The sequence below is a fragment of the Callorhinus ursinus genome, unplaced genomic scaffold (genome assembly GCF_003265705.2).
Source record: "Callorhinus ursinus isolate GAN/ISIS: 27379988/994484 unplaced genomic scaffold, GSC_fseal_2.0 scaffold17, whole genome shotgun sequence".
NCBI lineage: Eukaryota > Metazoa > Chordata > Mammalia > Carnivora > Otariidae > Callorhinus > Callorhinus ursinus.
The window spans coordinates 30,338,192-30,356,863 of record NW_027397079.1 but is presented as its reverse complement, the minus strand read 5'-3'; the positions used below and the strand labels follow the sequence as shown (position 1 = coordinate 30,356,863).

At 42.4% G+C, this 18,672-nt stretch overlaps 1 protein-coding gene across 13 annotated transcripts in view; it reads right to left on the bottom strand.

Moving 5' to 3' along the window:
• Nucleotides 1-2,671: 2,671 nt before the first annotated feature.
• Nucleotides 2,672-18,672, bottom strand: part of NRG1 (neuregulin 1) — a 1,085,273-nt gene continuing 1,069,272 nt past the window's right edge. For 9 of the 13 annotated variants that reach the window (XM_073902434.1, XM_073902433.1, XM_073902432.1 and 6 more), the window contains 5 exons: nucleotides 14,844-14,946; nucleotides 13,181-13,307; nucleotides 10,628-10,758; nucleotides 9,619-9,825; nucleotides 2,672-6,908 (listed from right to left, as the gene is read on the bottom strand). In XM_073902434.1, the coding sequence (XP_073758535.1) occupies nucleotides 6,257-6,908; nucleotides 9,619-9,825; nucleotides 10,628-10,758; nucleotides 13,181-13,307; nucleotides 14,844-14,946 (1,220 nt within the window). In that variant the 3' untranslated portion in view covers nucleotides 2,672-6,256. Of the gene's footprint in view, nucleotides 6,909-7,296; nucleotides 7,439-9,618; nucleotides 9,826-10,627; nucleotides 10,759-13,180; nucleotides 13,308-14,843; nucleotides 14,947-18,672 lie in introns of all 13 variants that reach the window. The other 4 variants (XM_073902437.1, XM_073902438.1, XM_073902436.1 and 1 more) reach the window with 1 other exon arrangement.

Here is an 18,672-nt window from a genome sequence, read left to right as displayed (position 1 = left end):
TAGAAAGCTATGTTTAGGAAAAAAGTACATAGTCACTAAGTCAGGCAAATTGGGTTCTAGAGTAACTCTAAACCAAAGCCAGAGGAGCTCATATTCTTTCAAATAGAAGCTTGGTTTTGGATGGAACTTGTCTTGAGGCAATGAAAGGCTGAAAATGGCAGCCTTCATTGAGTCTGGAGTGGGGAGGGAAGGTGTGCAATGGGTAGAAAAAGGAGTTGTAGTCAGAAAGCCTGGGTACAAGTGTTACCTCTGCAACTTACCACATGTGTAGCTCCAGGAAACATTTTTAACTTCCCTGAACCTAGAATTTCCTATTTATCATAGCAACATCCCATGGGTTTAAGAGGATTATAAATGAAAAGGATGTTTTAAGCCCTGAAATCTTATAAAATATTACTTATGCATAATAGATTATTTCTCTGTATATAAGCAAACCCGTACATAAGCTATGAAAGATTTTTGTATCTATGAAGGTAATTCTCCGGCCCTTCTGGCATGTTGTGGGGTGGGAAGAGAGTCACTTCTTCCATCAAATTCTGTCCCAATAAATACGTTTGAAGGGGGGAAGGATTCTCTGTCTCCTTTTATGAATTACTGGTCTCCCTCTTCTGGTTTGCTTTTAAAAAGATCGGGTAGATCATGATGGGTTTCCTCCAGGTAACAAAATCCATTTTATCCCCCTGCCAAGTGATGTTCTGAAGCTCACTAAAGCTCAAACACAATAGCTCACCAGAGAGGTCCAACAATGACAGTCCCAGTTTGTCAACAGGAGCCCCCAGGGAGATACAGGATCGGGTCTGACTTCTCTGTCCCACGACAGCCTTAAAGGGAGGAATAATGCGGCTTTACTGTAGCAGCAGGACGGTCCTGTCTCACATAAACTGAAAGCATTTCTCTTCCCTTACCAGATCAATCTTTTGGAGTAATGGTTTCCATAAATTTCTTTTATTCTGTTTCAGAAAGGGCAAGCCCAAGATAGACTACAAAGTGATTCACATGAGGTCATCAAAATTTTCCACTCCCTCCAGCATCCTAAATCTCTAGATTTCCAAACTGCCTCACTGAACCCCCAATCCCTGACATCAGGTCCTTTGGTCATTCATCATCAGGGCTGAGAGCAGGGAAATCTAATGATGTCTTCCCCAGACATTAGGCTGCAAAGATGTTGTTGGCCTGGGTTTGACATTCCAGTCTACAGCATTGAAGTGAGTGGAGGATTGTGATAATCTAAATATTCAGATAATCTTCATTCTCTCTGTACCATGGTCCACCACATAGTCTTCTGCCTCAAATACCAATATATGTTAGGTATCTGATTCTAACCTACGTAACTGAGATAGCTGCTTGTAGTTTTCAGTTTGAGGGATGGACAAAGCCTCAGCTTCAACTTGAAGACACAGGGAAGTGTCTCAGTCTTCAATTTTTCAATATTCTGTGAACTCCTTGATTTGCTGAATGGCTGGTTGGCTGGACTGGACAAGTGAAATGATGTGGTGGCTTCAGGATAGTGTGTATTAGGAATTGTGTGTGTGTGTGTGTGCACGCGCGTGCGCATGTGTAAACCAAAGTTGACACAAATCACAAATATGAGGACTCTGAATTGTTTTGAAAAGTTCATAATATAAATAATAAGAACAAGTACAGTCAAAGGCCACTATCTGAATCTCATCTAAGACTGTTTTGGAAATGATACCAGTAGAGCTGTTAGTAGGTACTAGGAATCATATATGTATATGGAGATGGACTTTGATGGCAAGCATTGGGTGCCCTCAAACTCCAACGGAGGCCCCTGTGTACCCCCACAGGATTCCTGAACTCTATCTCATATACTTCAGAAGCCCTAATCTTATCTAGAATAATGAGTAAATTGCTCGAAATATATAAAAAGTATCACCCATGCAAATATCTATTTGTTAAAATATGGCTTTTGTTTAGGCTAATTTCAGTAAGAAAAGTAATATCCTCATTTCTATGACTAAATCTTAGAATGTGGGAAATTTCTCATGCATAGGCCCTTCCCTGAGCAGTAAGATGGGCATTTCGTTTGATTTATTGATAGCATGAGGGGAAAGAATCCAACTTAGCCTTATCTTCTCTCAAAACTGAATCAATAAATCATGGGCCTGAATCAATAAATCATGAGCCTGATGGAAGATAAATTTACTGAAGCTACAGGAAAGCTGAGCATGGCCAGGTTCTAATGACTGCCTTTTTTGGGCCCTGTTGGCCGTCAGATTACTTGAACCCCAATAACATGTTTTCCTTTCACAACTGCTGGGGATCGTCACATTGACATTTCCATTAGTCTGAAGAAATCTCTTGCGGTCACTACAGAACATATCAACAACTAGGATCCAGGCAATCATGCCCTAAAATGTCCTCTCTGATATGTTATTGCGTATTGGCGGGGGGTGGGGTGGTGGGCAGTGTGCGAGAAGGGGAAGAAGACATCGTATTGCTTGCTTGTGGCCCCTTCAACACGGAAGACAGTGATGAGCAGAACCAATAGGCAGAAAGTGATGAAAGAACAGGCAGTGTGGCAAAAGCAACAGAGGAGATGATCATGGGGTCCATCAGGCACATTCCTAAATTAATACAACTGTCACAGTCAGCTGAAAGGTGCTGGTCTAACAGACTGAAACATTAGTCTGCTGAGCAACACTCCCACGCCTCCACAGAGTAGCATTTTTATTGCAGTATGTCTTTCATGGAAAATGAACAAAACTTTAAATAAATCACAATTACTTATTGCTTAGTATTTTGGATAATAAATTCTTTAGTTTATCAGTACCTCAGGGCCTTCAAATGTGCATTCTTCAAATAGTTTCAATTACATATACATTCTTTCTCCTGAACAATAAATTATTCTTTAAAAAAAAAAGAAAAAAAGAAAAGATACATAATTTTAAAGCAAAGAAAAACAAAAAAAACCCATATATTTTTGACATTTATCTTAAACTTATATGAAAACAACTCTATGTTAGATGCTTAAATATAAATAATAAAAGACATTATGTTATTTACAATGTTACACAGTAAGTTGAGAGAGTAAAAAACTGACATTAACTCATAAAGACAGTAAATGATTTAGGAAAACATCCAAGTAACGTACAATGTGTATTTACAAAAGAATATATAATAGAATTCGTGATATGTGGCCATTTCCTTTTGCCTGCACTTCTCTGCAGTGTTTCACGGGTCTTTGCAGATAGAAATCTCTGTGGGTGGTGGAATGAAGCCAGTACTAAAAGATAAAACCAGGCCTTCCTTATTTTCACCAATGTGAGCCATGCACCTTTTAACTCAGGCCAAAAAAAGGAATAGTTATGAGCAAGTTACCCTGGATAAACTCCATCTATATCAAGACAGTCACACTTAAACAAGGAAGATACGGTCTGTTGGTGTTTGGGACACATTTCACATATACTCAGGCAGAGTGCCATTTTGTGGAAAGCATGAGGCTGTCCAGGCACTCTTGAAAAAAAAACAAACAAAAAAAGGCATACCAGGCAAGAAGGGAGAGGAGGACAGAAAGGGAATCTTGAGTGAGAAAAAGAAGTTTCGCCTATACTGCACTACCCCTCGGTGGGATAGGATTTCAGACCCAGGAAACACAGTTGCCGTCAAACTCCTGGGCAATTTCCACTCCCCGGAAACCCCTCTGAAGCTTGCCACATGCTGGGAGCATGGGTTCACGCCCCTCCGTAGGATTGCCACTACACTGCCCGCGTTTAGAGACAGGGATGGTTGGGAGCCACGTGGGGACTAAACATCACAGAGAGGTCCATTTGAACACAAAGTGGGTGGCGGCGGCAGGTAGCCCTGAGGAGACAGCTGGCCTTTCTTACAGGGGCAAACTCTTGTTCTCCAGAAGGAAAGGCTGTCCCAGAGAATATGCCACCTCTCTGAGTGACCAGAATCAAGCTGGAAATAAAATTTCCTCTCGTCCTAAAGGTTCCTATATATTTGCGACCTGAAAATGTAAATAGCAATTTTCATACTGAGGAAAATGTTGGTTGCTCTCAGCAGATACCATTTATTCCAGAAATTCTCCACAATGGGGCATTTGAATACTCCAATGCCCAAAGATTTTTGCAGCAGAAATTTTAGACTTTTCATTAATGGTAGAAATTTCTTTATTGACATAGTCTCTGAACGACCCAAGGCCTTCACAAAGGCAATATTAATTTAATAATTTAAAGGACCTCTTTGGGTGGACTGCCCTCTTCCCCCTGCCATGAGCTTACTCATTTCTACAGAAGTGGGAAATCGGAATAACTTGGGCAGCCCGAAAGAAGCACAAAGTGGCGTGTGAGTAACGAAGGACAGTTCAGGATACCAAATACTAAGAGTAACTTCAAGGACCTGCAGACAGACACCTCTGTGGGTTGTAGAAACAGGAAAGTTGCTTAATGACATGACTCGCGTCCAGCCCGCATTTTCCCACGACCTCCTTGCACGTCCCTTCTTCCCGAGTATTTTAACATAGACATTTGATGAAGAACTAAACCCAGTTCACCTGCAAACAAGCAGCAGCTGCTCTCGTTGACTTCACGCCTGGTGTTTGGAACCCCCTGCCAACCTGTTTCCCATTTTGTCTCATGGATCCCAGGAGGTCACCGGGAATCTAAGTAAAGCTCTAGCCCGATCTGACAGATATCAGGCAGGGCATGAAATAGGGCCTGCATTTTTTTTTTTTAAATACCCCTATTTTCCTGAATTAGCGTTTATCCCACATATTAACAGCTATAGGCCTTCCTTGGACTTGCGATCACAGAGAACATGCGAAGTTTGGACCCATCGTCCGTCCTGTTTTGTGACAGTAAAGCAAAAGGTAAGAAAGGGGAGGACATGGATTGATACAGGCTGCAGATGGAGAGGCCAGGACAGAGGTGGGGGGTCACTTCTGCAGGGAAAGGTGCAATCTTCCCAACCCTGTCAACATTCCCTGATGAATCATCGCTCTGGGAAGGCTCTTGCTAATCACAAATCACATGCATGTTGGCCATTCCTGACAAAAATGTTCATGCATAGTTATGACCTGATCGAGGCAACATGGAAAAACAAGAGGAAAGTCATGAGGAGAAAGGCGTGGTCAACAGAACTGTTTTAAAACTGCAACCAAGTCACACGGCTCTTCTCCACCTGGGCCTTCTAGACACTCACTCCGTCTAGATACTCTACAACAGAACTACTTCGCTATGATGACTAGTCACCACCGCACACGGCAGGCATATTTCACTGCAGAAGGGTTTCAAATCGCTGAGTGTGCCGTTTAAGCTGGTCATTTTGTGCCGTAACACATCTGTTCTTGAGCTGATAAGACACAACCAATGGCTAGCTCCCCAATCAGTGAAAAACACAAGTCAGGAACGATTGCACCTTTTTCAGCCACGGTTTGATTTTCAACTAGATGACCTGCTGCGTCATTCCCCCAGAAAGTGAGGCGGAGTCCTCTTAGAAGGTGATGGATTTACCCCGATAGCAAGCCAGAACCCATTTACTATGCTAACCCCCCAACTGTTGCTCTTTGTCAAGAAAAATAAGCCCAAATAAAGCAAATGGTAGCTCTTTTTCGTGAGAGCAAGCTGTCTTCTGATTAAGAATATAGTTTTTTTTAAAAAAATCACAATATTACTTTCTTCCTAATATTTAACATTACTTAATGCAGTTTCCTGCTGTAATTAATAGTAGCATGCTGTTGGATCTACTATTATCTCAGAGCCCAGTGAAGCAAACCTTTGGCTGGCAGAGTAGACACAACTCATTTCATATACTGAAAGCAAAAGAAAACTTCGTACAAAAGAGAAGAGTATTTGGATGGATGTGCCATTACAAGACGTACTGATCGGGCGCTACTATAAATAGCAAACAGAGGGACAGTTGCAAGTCTTGCAAATCATACATCCTGTCAACATCATAATGCAATGCACGAGAAGCCAGCGAAAACTGAATATATGGGAGGTTTTGCTGAAATACTGTGGAAAAGCAATCACAGTAACTGTACAAAACTCGCTCTCAACATAACAGAACATAAAGGCACCATTGATATCTTTCTCGTTTTGAAATACTGTAAAAAATTGCTACATATGGCACATAACACATTTGTACATACATATATTTAATTTATAAAAGTTTTTTTTCCTGTTTTCTATTTGCAGAACTGCTAAAATAAAATAAATTGTTTAATTTAAGGTGGAATACTTTATTATATAAAATAAAGTTTTACAGGTGAATCTATGTGTTTATTTAGGTTTTATACAGCGATGGGGTCTTGGTTAGCGATTACACTAGACAGCCTGGCCTGCAATTCTTCCTGCGTCGAGAAGCGGCCTGCTGGGTTAGTCCTGCTGTCCGCCAGGCGGAAGGCAGGTGCTGCCTCAAGACTGGCTGCCAGGGGGTTCTGAATGCCCAGGAAGGGAGTATCTTCCCCTACCCTCTCATCTTCTGTTTCACTCTCTGAGTTAGTGCCCTCAGCGCTTGCGTTGCTGTCCATCTCCAACCTGTTAGCAATGTGGCCATTGAGCTTGGTTCTTTTGGCCCGCCGGCTACTGGTGAGTTTCTTAACAGGCTCTTGAGCTGGCTCGTATTCCTGGGTGGTTTCATACTCCTCATCCTCCACTATCCTCAAGGGGCTAGGGGGCAGGCTGTTGCTCCCATGTGCGGGGTTGTGGTGGTAGGTGTTGAACTGCTGAGGGTGGGGGTCATACTTCTCCCGAAGCCGTGGTGGTGTCACAAGAAGCAGAGGTCTCTCTTCTTCCACGAAGGGGCTGACTGCCATGATGGGCAGGGACACTGCCGTGCTGGACACAGGTGGAGACATTTCCGAAGGGGGCGATTTGGGGGAGCTTGGCGTGTGGAAATCTACAGGTGACATGCGAGCCGGGGTGGTCATTGCTGACACATACCTGTGTGAGCACAGAATACCCCCCCATGAGTGTGGTGGAAGAAGAGGCAGAGGCAGGGAGGGTAAGGGGACAGAAGTCACGATATTACAGAATCAGAAAACAAAGAATTTCTATGCGTTGTACACTTCTCGATTTTTAACACTAAGGACATTCGGCACCCTTGGAATCTGAAATTATGTAGCCAAGAGTTTCCTCACGGGAGTACATGCATAGATCAGCTAGGTGGCCTAACTCAACCAAGCTTTGGGGATTTTCCAATCTCATGGTGATTTTAAATAAAAGCATGTGAGTCAGGACAAGAGGGCACTAGGTCCCGGAAACCTTTCAGTTTACAAGGACCAAGGCGCAGGGATTTGCAAGGGAAAGAAGTATTACTTAAATACTATACCTTCCTAAAGGCCAAGGGGTCTTAGAGAATGAAGCCCAAATGGGGAATGGAAGAAGATCTAAGATGAGTTGCTGATAGCTGGATCTGCATGCATTTGGATCTGTGTGCCTTGTTTCTCCTTAGCTCAGCTATAAGGTTATGTCTTATGAAAAAAAAAGAGCATAGTAACTTAGATATATTCCTGATAACAGTGTAACACATTTGTGTGCTTTCAGTTTTTCCATGAAATGCTACTTCGTAACATTCGATTTGCAACTCTCCATCCCAGTGACCAAGACATTCAGAAAAAAGCCTGAGAAAACCTTATGTTGGCTCCCGAGGTATGTCCAAGCTCCGGTCTACCTCTCTTCGAAACCCATGGCTGCATCAATCTTTGGCTTATCTTTTGTGACTGCTCAAGGGTTGGCTGCACCATGTTACCTCATGTCATGTTATATCCAGTAGTGCTCAGTAAATCTCATTGTCAAGACATTGAGTGTATTTTTTTTTTTTAACGATATCATGCTTTCTCCCTCTAGAACAAGAAGGCCTGACTTAGCACTGAGGAAGATGTGGTTTATTCAGAGTCACATTTCTCAACTTTGATAAAAATGTTGCCAATGAATAGCACCAAAGCTCTCTTTTCTTCACGTTGGCGTTCACAGAGTCTAATTTGACATGACCTGTGATGACACAGGACACCATTATCTGAACTCTAGCTAACAAGAACAGGAAACCTATTAACTTTCCTGCTCTTCAGCCATGATTCAGAGTCATATGGATGTGAGGTCTAGCTGTGTCTAAAACGGGAAGGTGTTTAGAGATGGAAATACTTGGGGCTTGAGGCTTCAACTTTTGTCCTGGGGATACTTAAATTAAGCTCCCTGAGAAATGCTAATCCGCATTCAGCCAAAACATAAAGGTGATTCATCTTTTCTCTCCGTGTTCTCGAGGTTCAGGTATATTTCGAGGCCCTAGATAATATCTGCAGTGTGTGTGGAAGCCTACCACAGCAGGGAAATGTCAGCCTTTAGAGAGAAATATCACATGGAGTGATGAAGAAAGAATTTATCCCTAACCTCTTTCTCAGGTCTCAAAAAAGACTGGATTAAGATAGATAGAGTTTCTTAATACATAAAGATACAATTATATGAATTTAAGACTAAGGTTTTAAACCACTTTGGGACCATGCCTACATTTTCACAGATGAATGACAGAGCAACCTCTCATTCCATAAAGCTCTGAAATACCACTTTGGGGTAAAGACCCTTGAAGAAGTGATCAGCAAGCTCTATAGGACCTGCTGGCCCAGAACTAGTCATCCTTCGTTACAAGGACTTCCCAGCCAGTCCATGAGTGGAAAGAGTCTGTCAGCATTATCTCCACCCATGTAACTAGGTATGGATTTGACATTATGTAAACCTTTCGGCAAGTGGTCAAAGATGACGCTGAGATGGTGATACAGTAAACAAACAGACAACACCCCACTGGATTTGGAAAACAAACAAGTAGCAGCTTACTGATAATGCCACAAATGCTGGTTGGATATAACTCGCTCCCAACTTAAGTGAAAATGAATCAAGACAATCTATGAATTCAGTATTCCTATGAAGCATCTCTTACTTTACTCTGTTCTTGATTTTACCTTGTCTGTAACCCTCCTCCCCCCACCCCCAACCCAATCCAATATCCCCAGAAGAAAGCCAAAACATTCTGGAATAAAGCAATATCTGCTTTGAAAACCACCTGCGAAGACTGCGTCTGCAGCATACAAGAGATTTATTTATTCGTCCCTTCTTCGAATTTCGTAAAAGGGACACTACAGGGTGGAATGCAAGCAGTTGTGTCCCATGAGACTCAGCAGTGACACAGCCTTTGATTTGATTTAACTGAGGCTGGAAGGTAAGAAAGAGTTAGCACACGAGACCACGAGACCAGCTCGACCGGAGTTTGGGTAGCTCGGCAAATTCGAATTATTAGAAGGGTCTTTACGGACTGCTGGTGCCATCTCTCTAAAGTTACAACTGAGGAAACAGAGACCCAAGTGGGTGTGAGCCTAAGGTCAGAGCTGGGACCTCTGGGTTAGCTGCCCCTCCAACATCAAATCACTCCCGCTCCTTAAGAGTCTGTTGCCTGTCAGCCACTGGGGCCATGTGAGCAGCTCAGAAGAAACGAGTTCAGTCAAACAAAAAGATGACTTCATCAACTAGGGAACTGGAACAGGCAAGTGCCGCCCCTTAGGCTCATTAGAGTAGATTTCCTTAGGTGAGACCCCAGCTGCTCATGGGGATTCTCCTACTAGGGTGCTTTCTCCTCTGCAGGAGCTTTGCCCTTCGGTTTTACCTTTCACTATGAGGAGAGTCTCGGTAGGAGTCAGGGGTTTCTCTGGCATGCCTGAGGAAGCTGTTACATTCGCGAGGGCCTCCCAAGCCATTAAGTCGTCCTCTTGGGCCCCCAGCTGGGCTGCTGTGCCTACTGTTTTCTACTGATGACATCATGATTACAGAGTGACTTTCCGAAATGATGCTTTCAGTGTGCCCATTGCTCCAGCTGGAGGGGAAACGGGAGAGGTAAAGAGACATATACATATGCATTTTTTAATGATACGCAAAAATGGAAAGGAAAGGAAGTGATCTGGCAACTATTTCAACTTACTGGTGTATCAGCAGTTGACGACAACATTACTCCTCTCAGAATAGAATTATTATTACTTGCTATAGAGGGGCTCTTCATTTTGTTTGACTTTGTAAGGATACAGTTTATGCACCTGTTCACCCATTCAACACACATGTATCAAATGTCAGTATGTACTAAGTACTCTTACAATCTCTCTGTTCTCCAGTGGCTTATGTCAAGGAAACACTTGGCCTATGAGCTACATTTGGCAGTCCCATGTTGTCCCTGGTAGCGTGCACTCACACGGGGATCCCCGAGGCATGTGAGTTCAGCTATCAAACAAGTTCTCGTGTTCATTTCCAAGGGCAATCCGATCATTGGAAGGAGTCGACTTCTAAATGTTCTATAGCATCTAGGACAGACTTTTTCCACTGTAGCAATTCAGTGAGTAGTCAGGCATGAGTAAAGACAATCTCTAAAATGGGGAACAACAATCCTGGGAGTGGGTATTATTTTCACCTTCAGTAATGAAAAAATGGAGGCTCAAATTTAAACGGCCATTAAATGGCAGAGCCAGTTGATGTCCAAAGTCTGTTTTTGTCCCGAGTCATACATGTTGTTATATGTCCTTGCCTCATAAGCGTCTCCTGTTCCTTTCTTAGGCAGTGAAAGAAAAAGACAATGTCTAGAAATTCTCTCTTGGAGTAGTGCCCTGCAATTGTTTTTATTCTCATACCTGTGGCTAGGAGTCTGGGTGACAGTAGTGGAGTGGTGGGCTGTTGAGGTATAGTGACTGGTGGAAAAAGATGTCTCCGCTTCTCTCTCAACAATATGCTCACTAGAGATGACATTTTTAGATACGTATTGCTGGATAAACAAAGAGACACAACTTGAAGATTCATATTAATCAAAACAGTAACATCATCATCATCACACACAAATTCTATTCTCGTACATATACTTCATAACACATTCCATTTCTCCAACAGTCAGATGGCAAATCCTACCCTGGCTCTATGGCTTTTAAATTCAGTAAATGAAATTAATGAATTATCCTTTGGATGCGCATGCAGTGTGGGTTCTGCAGTCTTAACTGCATATTATCAGAAACAGACCTAGTTCTTCTATCTTACTTCCAACTGGTAACGTTAGTGGAATTCAAGACAAATCTCTGCCCATATTCATTTTTTGCCATAGTTGTTGTAGGTGAAGAAGATTAACAGACAGCTGAATGAAACAAAAGCATAGAGATGATTTGTCTTCTTTCAAATTTCAAGTCAGGAGACGGATTTTTTTTTTTTTTTAACAATCTCTATATTTTGGATCTACTTTTCTTTTTCAGTTTCCAAGGGCCCATGTTGCCCTAACGATAGCAGTGAAATGTTCAATTTGTTGTCAGTGGTAAGACTAACAAGGCCACTGAGAGGTGTGAAGGACTTACAGAAGCCGTCAAGGTCACACATCTTGACAAAGTACACAATATACAGAGGGCCTATATATAGTGCAAGTAGATTCTACTTATTTTCATCACCAAATCACATGAGCTATTCCTGCCTTCAATCAGTGAAAGAGGCGCATTTCAAAGTTGTGTTTGAAATGCTGTTAGTTTTACTCCAAATTAAATTGAGTAATGGAAAAAGGCATGGAAAGGAATACTCTCAGATGAAATGGGCACTTTATATAAGCAATGGGCTGTGGGCCTTAAAAGAACCTGATGTATTTATGGAAACCCCCAAAATATACAACTTGAATTATGCTTGAAACTCTAGTTGGTTCTCTTAGTGGAAAGGCTAGTCCATGTGGCTCTTTCTGGGACGTGCAGTTAGCTTGCTTTAAGGAAAAGATGGTGATGTCATGATTCATGAGCTCTTTCTAGTCTGTGTACCATCTCACTCTTGGTCCTTGAAAGGCAATGTAAGCTTGGTGAATCTAATGAAAATAATATCTAACAATTATTGACCACACACTGAATGTCACCGGGCTAAGGGTTTTATATGGATTGTCTTGTTAAATGCTCATAGAATTTGTTGAAGTAGGTATTATTTTTAGGCCTGTTGTCATAATGAAGAAATAGGATGTAGACAGATTAAATAAAGCCCAAAGTAACACAGCCTGAGAGATAATTGGAATGCAAGCAGCCATTCTGCTTCCTATATATTATAACAGACATAGTGACAGATTGTAGGTGTGTCTGTATGGAGTGAATGCATTTGTCAACTGTGTAGAACATTCTAATGAACACTGGTAGAGGGAGGGAGGCAGCAAAATAAGCTAATATATTAGCACCTTATTCTGTCTCTGGAAGGTCTTTGCTACAAGATTTGCTGGCGGCTGAGTAACCACCAACTCTGAACTTGGGTGTAGGATATATTTGCTCCACACAAAATACACATTTTCCTACAGGATAGAAAAAAATGGTACTACAATGTAACCTTCAAGCTTTGCCTATAAAAAGCCAAACATCCAAGGGAAATGCAGAAAACAGGAAAAATTATGGTGGAATAGGAAGAGCAATACTCCAAATGCCAGGAAAGCTGAGTTCAGCTTTGGCCCTTGTCTGTAAAAAGGGGAGACCTGAAAGATCACATCTCAAGACTCTTCAGAATGTAATATTCTATGACCTAGTTATATTTAAAAGCCGAGTGCTTGGTAAATTCTAAACAGAATATTTGAGTGATTAAAGATATATTTAATCTGGAGGGTTTGACACCATGTAGAAGGAGTCAGGGGATAAGGAAGCACTATGTTCTCCCAGTTTTGCTACTGAAAAGGGAGTTTGATAAGTCATTTGGCCCTTGCATGCCCTAACTTCTTCCTTTGTACATCAGGATCAGTAAATCAACAGGCCCTGGGAGATGCCTCTAATAAAAATCACTCTAAAGCCCTTAGCTCAGTTCTCAGTACTAATCAGTTAGAGACTGGAGGAGCCTTCGTTTCCAAATTATTAAGAAAAAAAAAATTCCTTCTGATTCTTGTATCATTAATTTTATTATTTTTCTGTGTTTTTCTTTTCTTTCTTCCAGTTAGGCCCTCCCTGTAGAACAAAACCAATATTATTATTCCAACCCCTTAATGAACACTTTACGAGAGGAAATGTGCTGGCCTTACAGTAACCAAATCCACTTTAAAAAAATGTTCCCATTATTTTGTCCTGGCGAAACCCCGGATTCCTGGAAGCCGTGGTGATTAATGGCAGTAGCTAAGAGCCTAAGAGCTTTAGAAAATAAACGTCAAGGTGCCTGAACAGAGGAGAGATGCTGAGCTTTTCCACTGGCCAGACTCAACATACATTCACCAGCTGGACGTTCTCGGGGGGCGGGTTGGGGTGGTGAGGCCCGTTGGCTATGTTCACCATGTTGTTGCGTTCAGACCGCAGACTCTGCCGAAGCCGGTCATGAAGCTTTTTCCGTTGTTTCCTGGATATGAAAAGGGGAGCATTTATTTTTTTCTATCATTTACATTTCTTGGTACACTCAACTCTTGATTCTACCAACACATTAGTCAGGTAGGAGATTGGTGGAGGATATGCCACTCCGTCTCGGATTCTGCCTACAGACAGAAGTGGAACCACACAATCTTAGTGAATACACTTAAGGAGCTTGCGGCGGGGGGGATTCTTACGGAAATCTAACTGGACTGCTGAGAGATAAGAAAAAAAAAAGGAGAAGACAAGATCAATCAAGTTGATACTTGGCTCAAACCCCAACTTTCGCAGTCAATCCATCTTTGCCTGAGTCTTACAGATGGTCATTTGTCTTGGGTACCAATTTGCGCCATGCAATTGATAAGGCTGATTTCATTCATAATTTCGCCTGTGTGTCTCTTAAGAAGATGCAGTTAATTCTGAATCTGTACCTTCTACATGATGGGTGTGCAGGTATGGCATTGTATGTGAGTGCAGCTAGGTACATATTTTGCCCATAGATTTAGCACAATTAGAACATGATCTTATTCTTAGTAAAAATTTTTTTTAGAACTAGGAAATGGATATTGAAATACTGAGATTGAATCTAATAAGACTCATAAGGTAGATTTCAGTAAGGCTTGTCTCTATCACTTACTCAATTCTGGCAACCCATGAAATCCTGGGGTATTAAGAAAATGCCATCCATGCCCTTAATTTAATGTCTAAAAGCATATTGTCTTTGTTCCTCAATGCAACGTTCAGGTCATGATAATATCCCCATGACTGGTTTTGGCAAGAGAGTTTATGTGATGAAGCAAAAAATGAAACAAAACTGTTAACGTTACTTCCTACTTGAAGCAGAAGTTCTATGTAAGAGAGAAAAGTGAAGGGAAATCAGGTCACACAGTAACTTGTTTGTTAATATGGACCGAGCTTAACAGAACAGACATAGTGAACACAAATCTGCTTTAATGTTTTCTCTTCTTCTTTCCAAAGCAAGATTTGCTTGATTTTCCTCCCATGAGATTCTTTTTGTACATCCCACACTTTGAGAGCATTTGAGCTGGTAAGCTCATTAGACGGAATGGGAAAATAATCGCAATAATGTTTTAAAAAACTTCATTCCCAACATCACCAAGTGTCTCCTTTATCTCCTAAGTCTGAGTGCAAAGTGGGATGTGTCCTCAGCGGTGACATGACAGGTGCACCCTGGGTGCTAATCCCTGTCCTCTCAGGATCATCCACACGAACCTGCGTAGGCCCCACAAGCCCATCCGTCCAACCCTTTCCCAAGTCAGGGGCCACGGTCAATGACCAGAAGTCTTCTGAACATTTTCACACAAATAGGCAAAGCGTTCTAGTTATGTGATTAGAAAAAGTCTTCGAAATAGATTACTCAGAGAAAAAAATGAGAAGAAACACCCCCCACCTCCCCACTCCCCCTTTTCAAGCCTAGGCTGTGGAAAATGCTTTCTGCAAAGCCCTGGGCCAGCTGAGCTGTCTTCTCTGCGCTAAGGAACGAGAGGCATGGAGGAGGAAGGTTTACTTGGTTTTGCAGTAGGCCACCACACACATGATGCCGACCACAAGCAGGGCGATGCAGATGCCGGTGATGGTCAGCACTCTCTTCTGGTACAGCTCCTCCGCTTCTGGAAAGGGATGAGAGCAGACGTCACCAAAGCCCCCTTATACTCACCAGGACTTAACAACTGAACAGTTGGCATGCGGCATGGCATTGTCCATGTTCACGAGAAAGTAAATACATGACAATTCATTACTTTTGCAGACATACTTAAGGTACGGCATACTCTGCATTACACTTTGAGCATAAACAGCAAAGCCAGATGGGGCCATTTGCAATAAAAAAATTATACTATTAAATTGGTCTACTGATAAGCAACAGATATATATATATATATATAAAACTGGCAAATCATAAACATCAATTATAAAATAATAATTTTGTTAAAACTGTAGTTTTTAATGAAGAAAAGAAATCTCTTGTAAAGGCAACGGGAATCAATGCCAATAAAAGGAGCTGGAATTGGAACCACTGGGGCCGTCCTCGGCCTCCTCTTCCCCTCCTTCCCCCCTCCCCAACCCCTTTTTGTTTCCCAGATATTTTATATTCCAGTGGTCTTTACAAGGAGCCATTTCTAACTTAAAAAAATAAACTCAAAGACATTTGCAAACATGAGCTTGACTTGTAGTTAGCAACAAAACTGAGGCAGGATCCCTATGATTTAACAGTAAAATGTGAACATAAGCAACACAGTGGGGGTAGCAGGGCACTGTATCAGAGAAAATCCAATATGGTGGGTAGGAGAGTCTGGGGCCAAGATGAACCTTTGTCCTCTGAGGGACAATTACTATCATTTCACTGACTGTACTTAGAAACCGAATTGATATGTATAAAGAAACCACGAGCACACGGGATATGTGACTTGGACAAGATTGTCCATCCCTGTAGTGATCAGCTTGGCAAATTAGCGCAAGGAGGTCGCATAACGGAGGGTGATGCTTAGAACTTTGCGTCAATAGTACCACTGTACCTTAAATGCAGCCAGTCTCTTATTCAAGGAAGTCTTTCTACTTGCAAATCAGTTTTGGGGAGGGATCACTTGATTATACTTTGGTAGGTCAGGTTCTTCAAGAGATTGGCAGATTTAATGGCAAACCTGATCCCTTAGGAACTGAGCTTCCAACCAGTCTAATTACATTTATTGGAAGACATTCACAAGTTCACTGAAGAAGAGAACTCAGACCGGGTGCATCAGAAGCATTGTAAGCCGAACTTGCCAAATTGATTAATAAGCTGGTCAAAAACTGGGGAATATTACACAAATGAAGGTCTCTTATCTGGACATCAATATGGGGCCATAGGGAACATTTCCAATTTTCTTTACTGAGAGAGGGCAAGTCGCAGGAAGTTTTCTTGAAATGAAAAAGTGCATTTTAATTTCTGTGATACAGTAGACCTTATCATTAAACAAAACATTTCCTACAAGCCAAGCCCATGGTAATCAAATTCCAGTTAACAGGTCAGGAACATTGTCAAATCAAATTAATATAGCACTGATTATTAACAGGAGGAGAAGGAGAATAGAAGTCTGGGTAAAAGACTAGAAGGCCGCAGAAATTATACAAAAACAAACCCAAAGGGTCGGAAGTGGGAGGGAAAAAAACAAACCCAGAGGACAGACAGACTGACAGAATGACGGAGAGAGGGAGGAAGTCAGGTAGGAGGGAAAAACAAGATTAAAAGTGAAGGAGCCATCTGAAGTCCCTGGCACAGCATGCCTGATACTAAGGGAGGAAAAAATAAACAAACAAAAGAAAAGCAGAGGGAGGAAATGCTGGGTGGGAAGAGAGGGTGGATGCAAAGTTGGAAGGGTTATTCCATACAGCATAACTCCTACCCTAGGCTGGTGGTCACGTGGAAGCCACAATTAGGAAGCAAAGCAGCTGGTGCATTGCAGTAGAGTGGGGTCGGGTCACATGTTTTCGTGCCGCAAAAGTCAGCTGAGGATGTGGAATGTGAATGCTTCTATGTTAATTGCTGTGTCCGCTGCCTCCCCTCCCCCAGAGCCCCAGGACGGGGAATTGCATTTGACGAGGTGGTAATCTGTGAGCGGGTGCTACAGGAGCCTCCTCCTGGACTTGGCATGCGGATCAGTTTTTAGCAAAATGTCTAAGAAGGAGAGGCGGCGCCCCACTGGTCCCTCCCCGTGGGGCCCGGGACGCAGGGCTCCTCCGGGTGTGACTGGTTGGTTTAGAAAGAGCCGCTACAAGTATCACTGCCACGAGAAATGGAACCCCTCTTGTCTTCTTTGGAAAGGGGGAGGGCTTGGTAGTGCTGGAATCTTAACACGCTGTCTTTAGAAAGAGCTGGGAAGTTACTTCTGACAACTACGAAAATGGGTTGCATCTAAGGACGGAGGGGGGAAAGGGCGTCCCGAGTCCTCCCGGGGATTCCATGGACAAGTTTTTTTGGTGGTTGCTAAGCATAAAAGAATAGATTGACCTCAGGTTGTCAGCAAATGTGGCACGCTGACTCACTGTTCTGCCTATATTACGGGGGAACACACACATTTTTCCAGTGAAATTGGTCATGGAAATAAAAAGGCAAGCTCAGTAGAGGCCAAAGGGTAAAGCAAACGTGCTAAAATGAACCAATGAGAGACAAGGCCCACAGAATACAGACGGAGGATTAAGATTCTGTATTCACAACGGCATTCACCAAATACATTAAATGTTTCTCATCTTAGTTTCTATTTCCTTTCCTAGATCAGGGGACCTCCCCTCCCCCACATCATGAATGTGTTAAAAGAGAAGCACTTGATGAACAATCATATAAACAATGGGTTTTCACCCCCTGTTCCCCTCATTTTTTTTTCCCCCTAGTGTGAGAGGGTCAATAGGGCAAGAGCAAATTAGAGGCAGTGCTGGGAAAAAAAAAAAAAAAAAAAGAATCTGTCAGTCCAGTTGGCGGATCTGCCTTAATGAATGGAAATCTTCCGAGTCCTTACTCTATGGTTTGGTGGGACGCATTGAAGTCAATCAGATCAAACATGTTTTCCAGTCTGATCTGGTCAGGCTGAGAGACAGAAGCCTTGTCTTTCTCAATGTTAATTGACCTTTAAGATCTGATTTTCCTTAAAGACGAGCGTTCTGGCTCAGTACACCGGCTGTCCTGGGACTGTGGAGTCTCTGGACCGTTTGCCTTTAAGGGGTACGCAGATACCAGCATGATGTATCTTTACTGACCCTTCAGATCGTACTGAGGGAGAAGACCTATATCTGAACTATACATTGCCCTACCTCATTGTCTGGGAAGAGAAATATTAAATTCTAGTTAGACCCTAAAGTGATAAAATGGGACAAAGATGTATTAAGGAAAAGGAGGAGGTGATGGTAGATTTTTTTCCTCCCTGCAGAGAAAGGCTGGTAAGCCTTTTCAGTAGTGGGACAATTTTTATTCTGAGGGAGGTAACCTAAATAGATCCCTCTCCTCATGTAAATAACCCACCACCTGAGTGGCGCTCGTGGGAACTCTCGTGCTTCTCACTCTTGGGAGATGTTCTCTGATGTGCACAGGGTCACTCACACGTAAGTGGGGGTTTCCTCATCAAATGAATAGCTTCTCTTCAAAGTTTTTTGAGGGGGAGATGGGCAATCGATTGAGTTTCTATCCCTGTCACGGACAGAACTTGCAACAGCCTTATTTTCCACGAATTATGGAAAGTAGATTAGGTAGGGACTGTGATGTTACCATCCAAAAGAGAGTAGCAGCTATGCTACAGGGCGCCCTCACTGCATGATGTCACCGACACCAGCTGGATGGAGATCAGCTATTCTGTTAATCAGCTGGATGG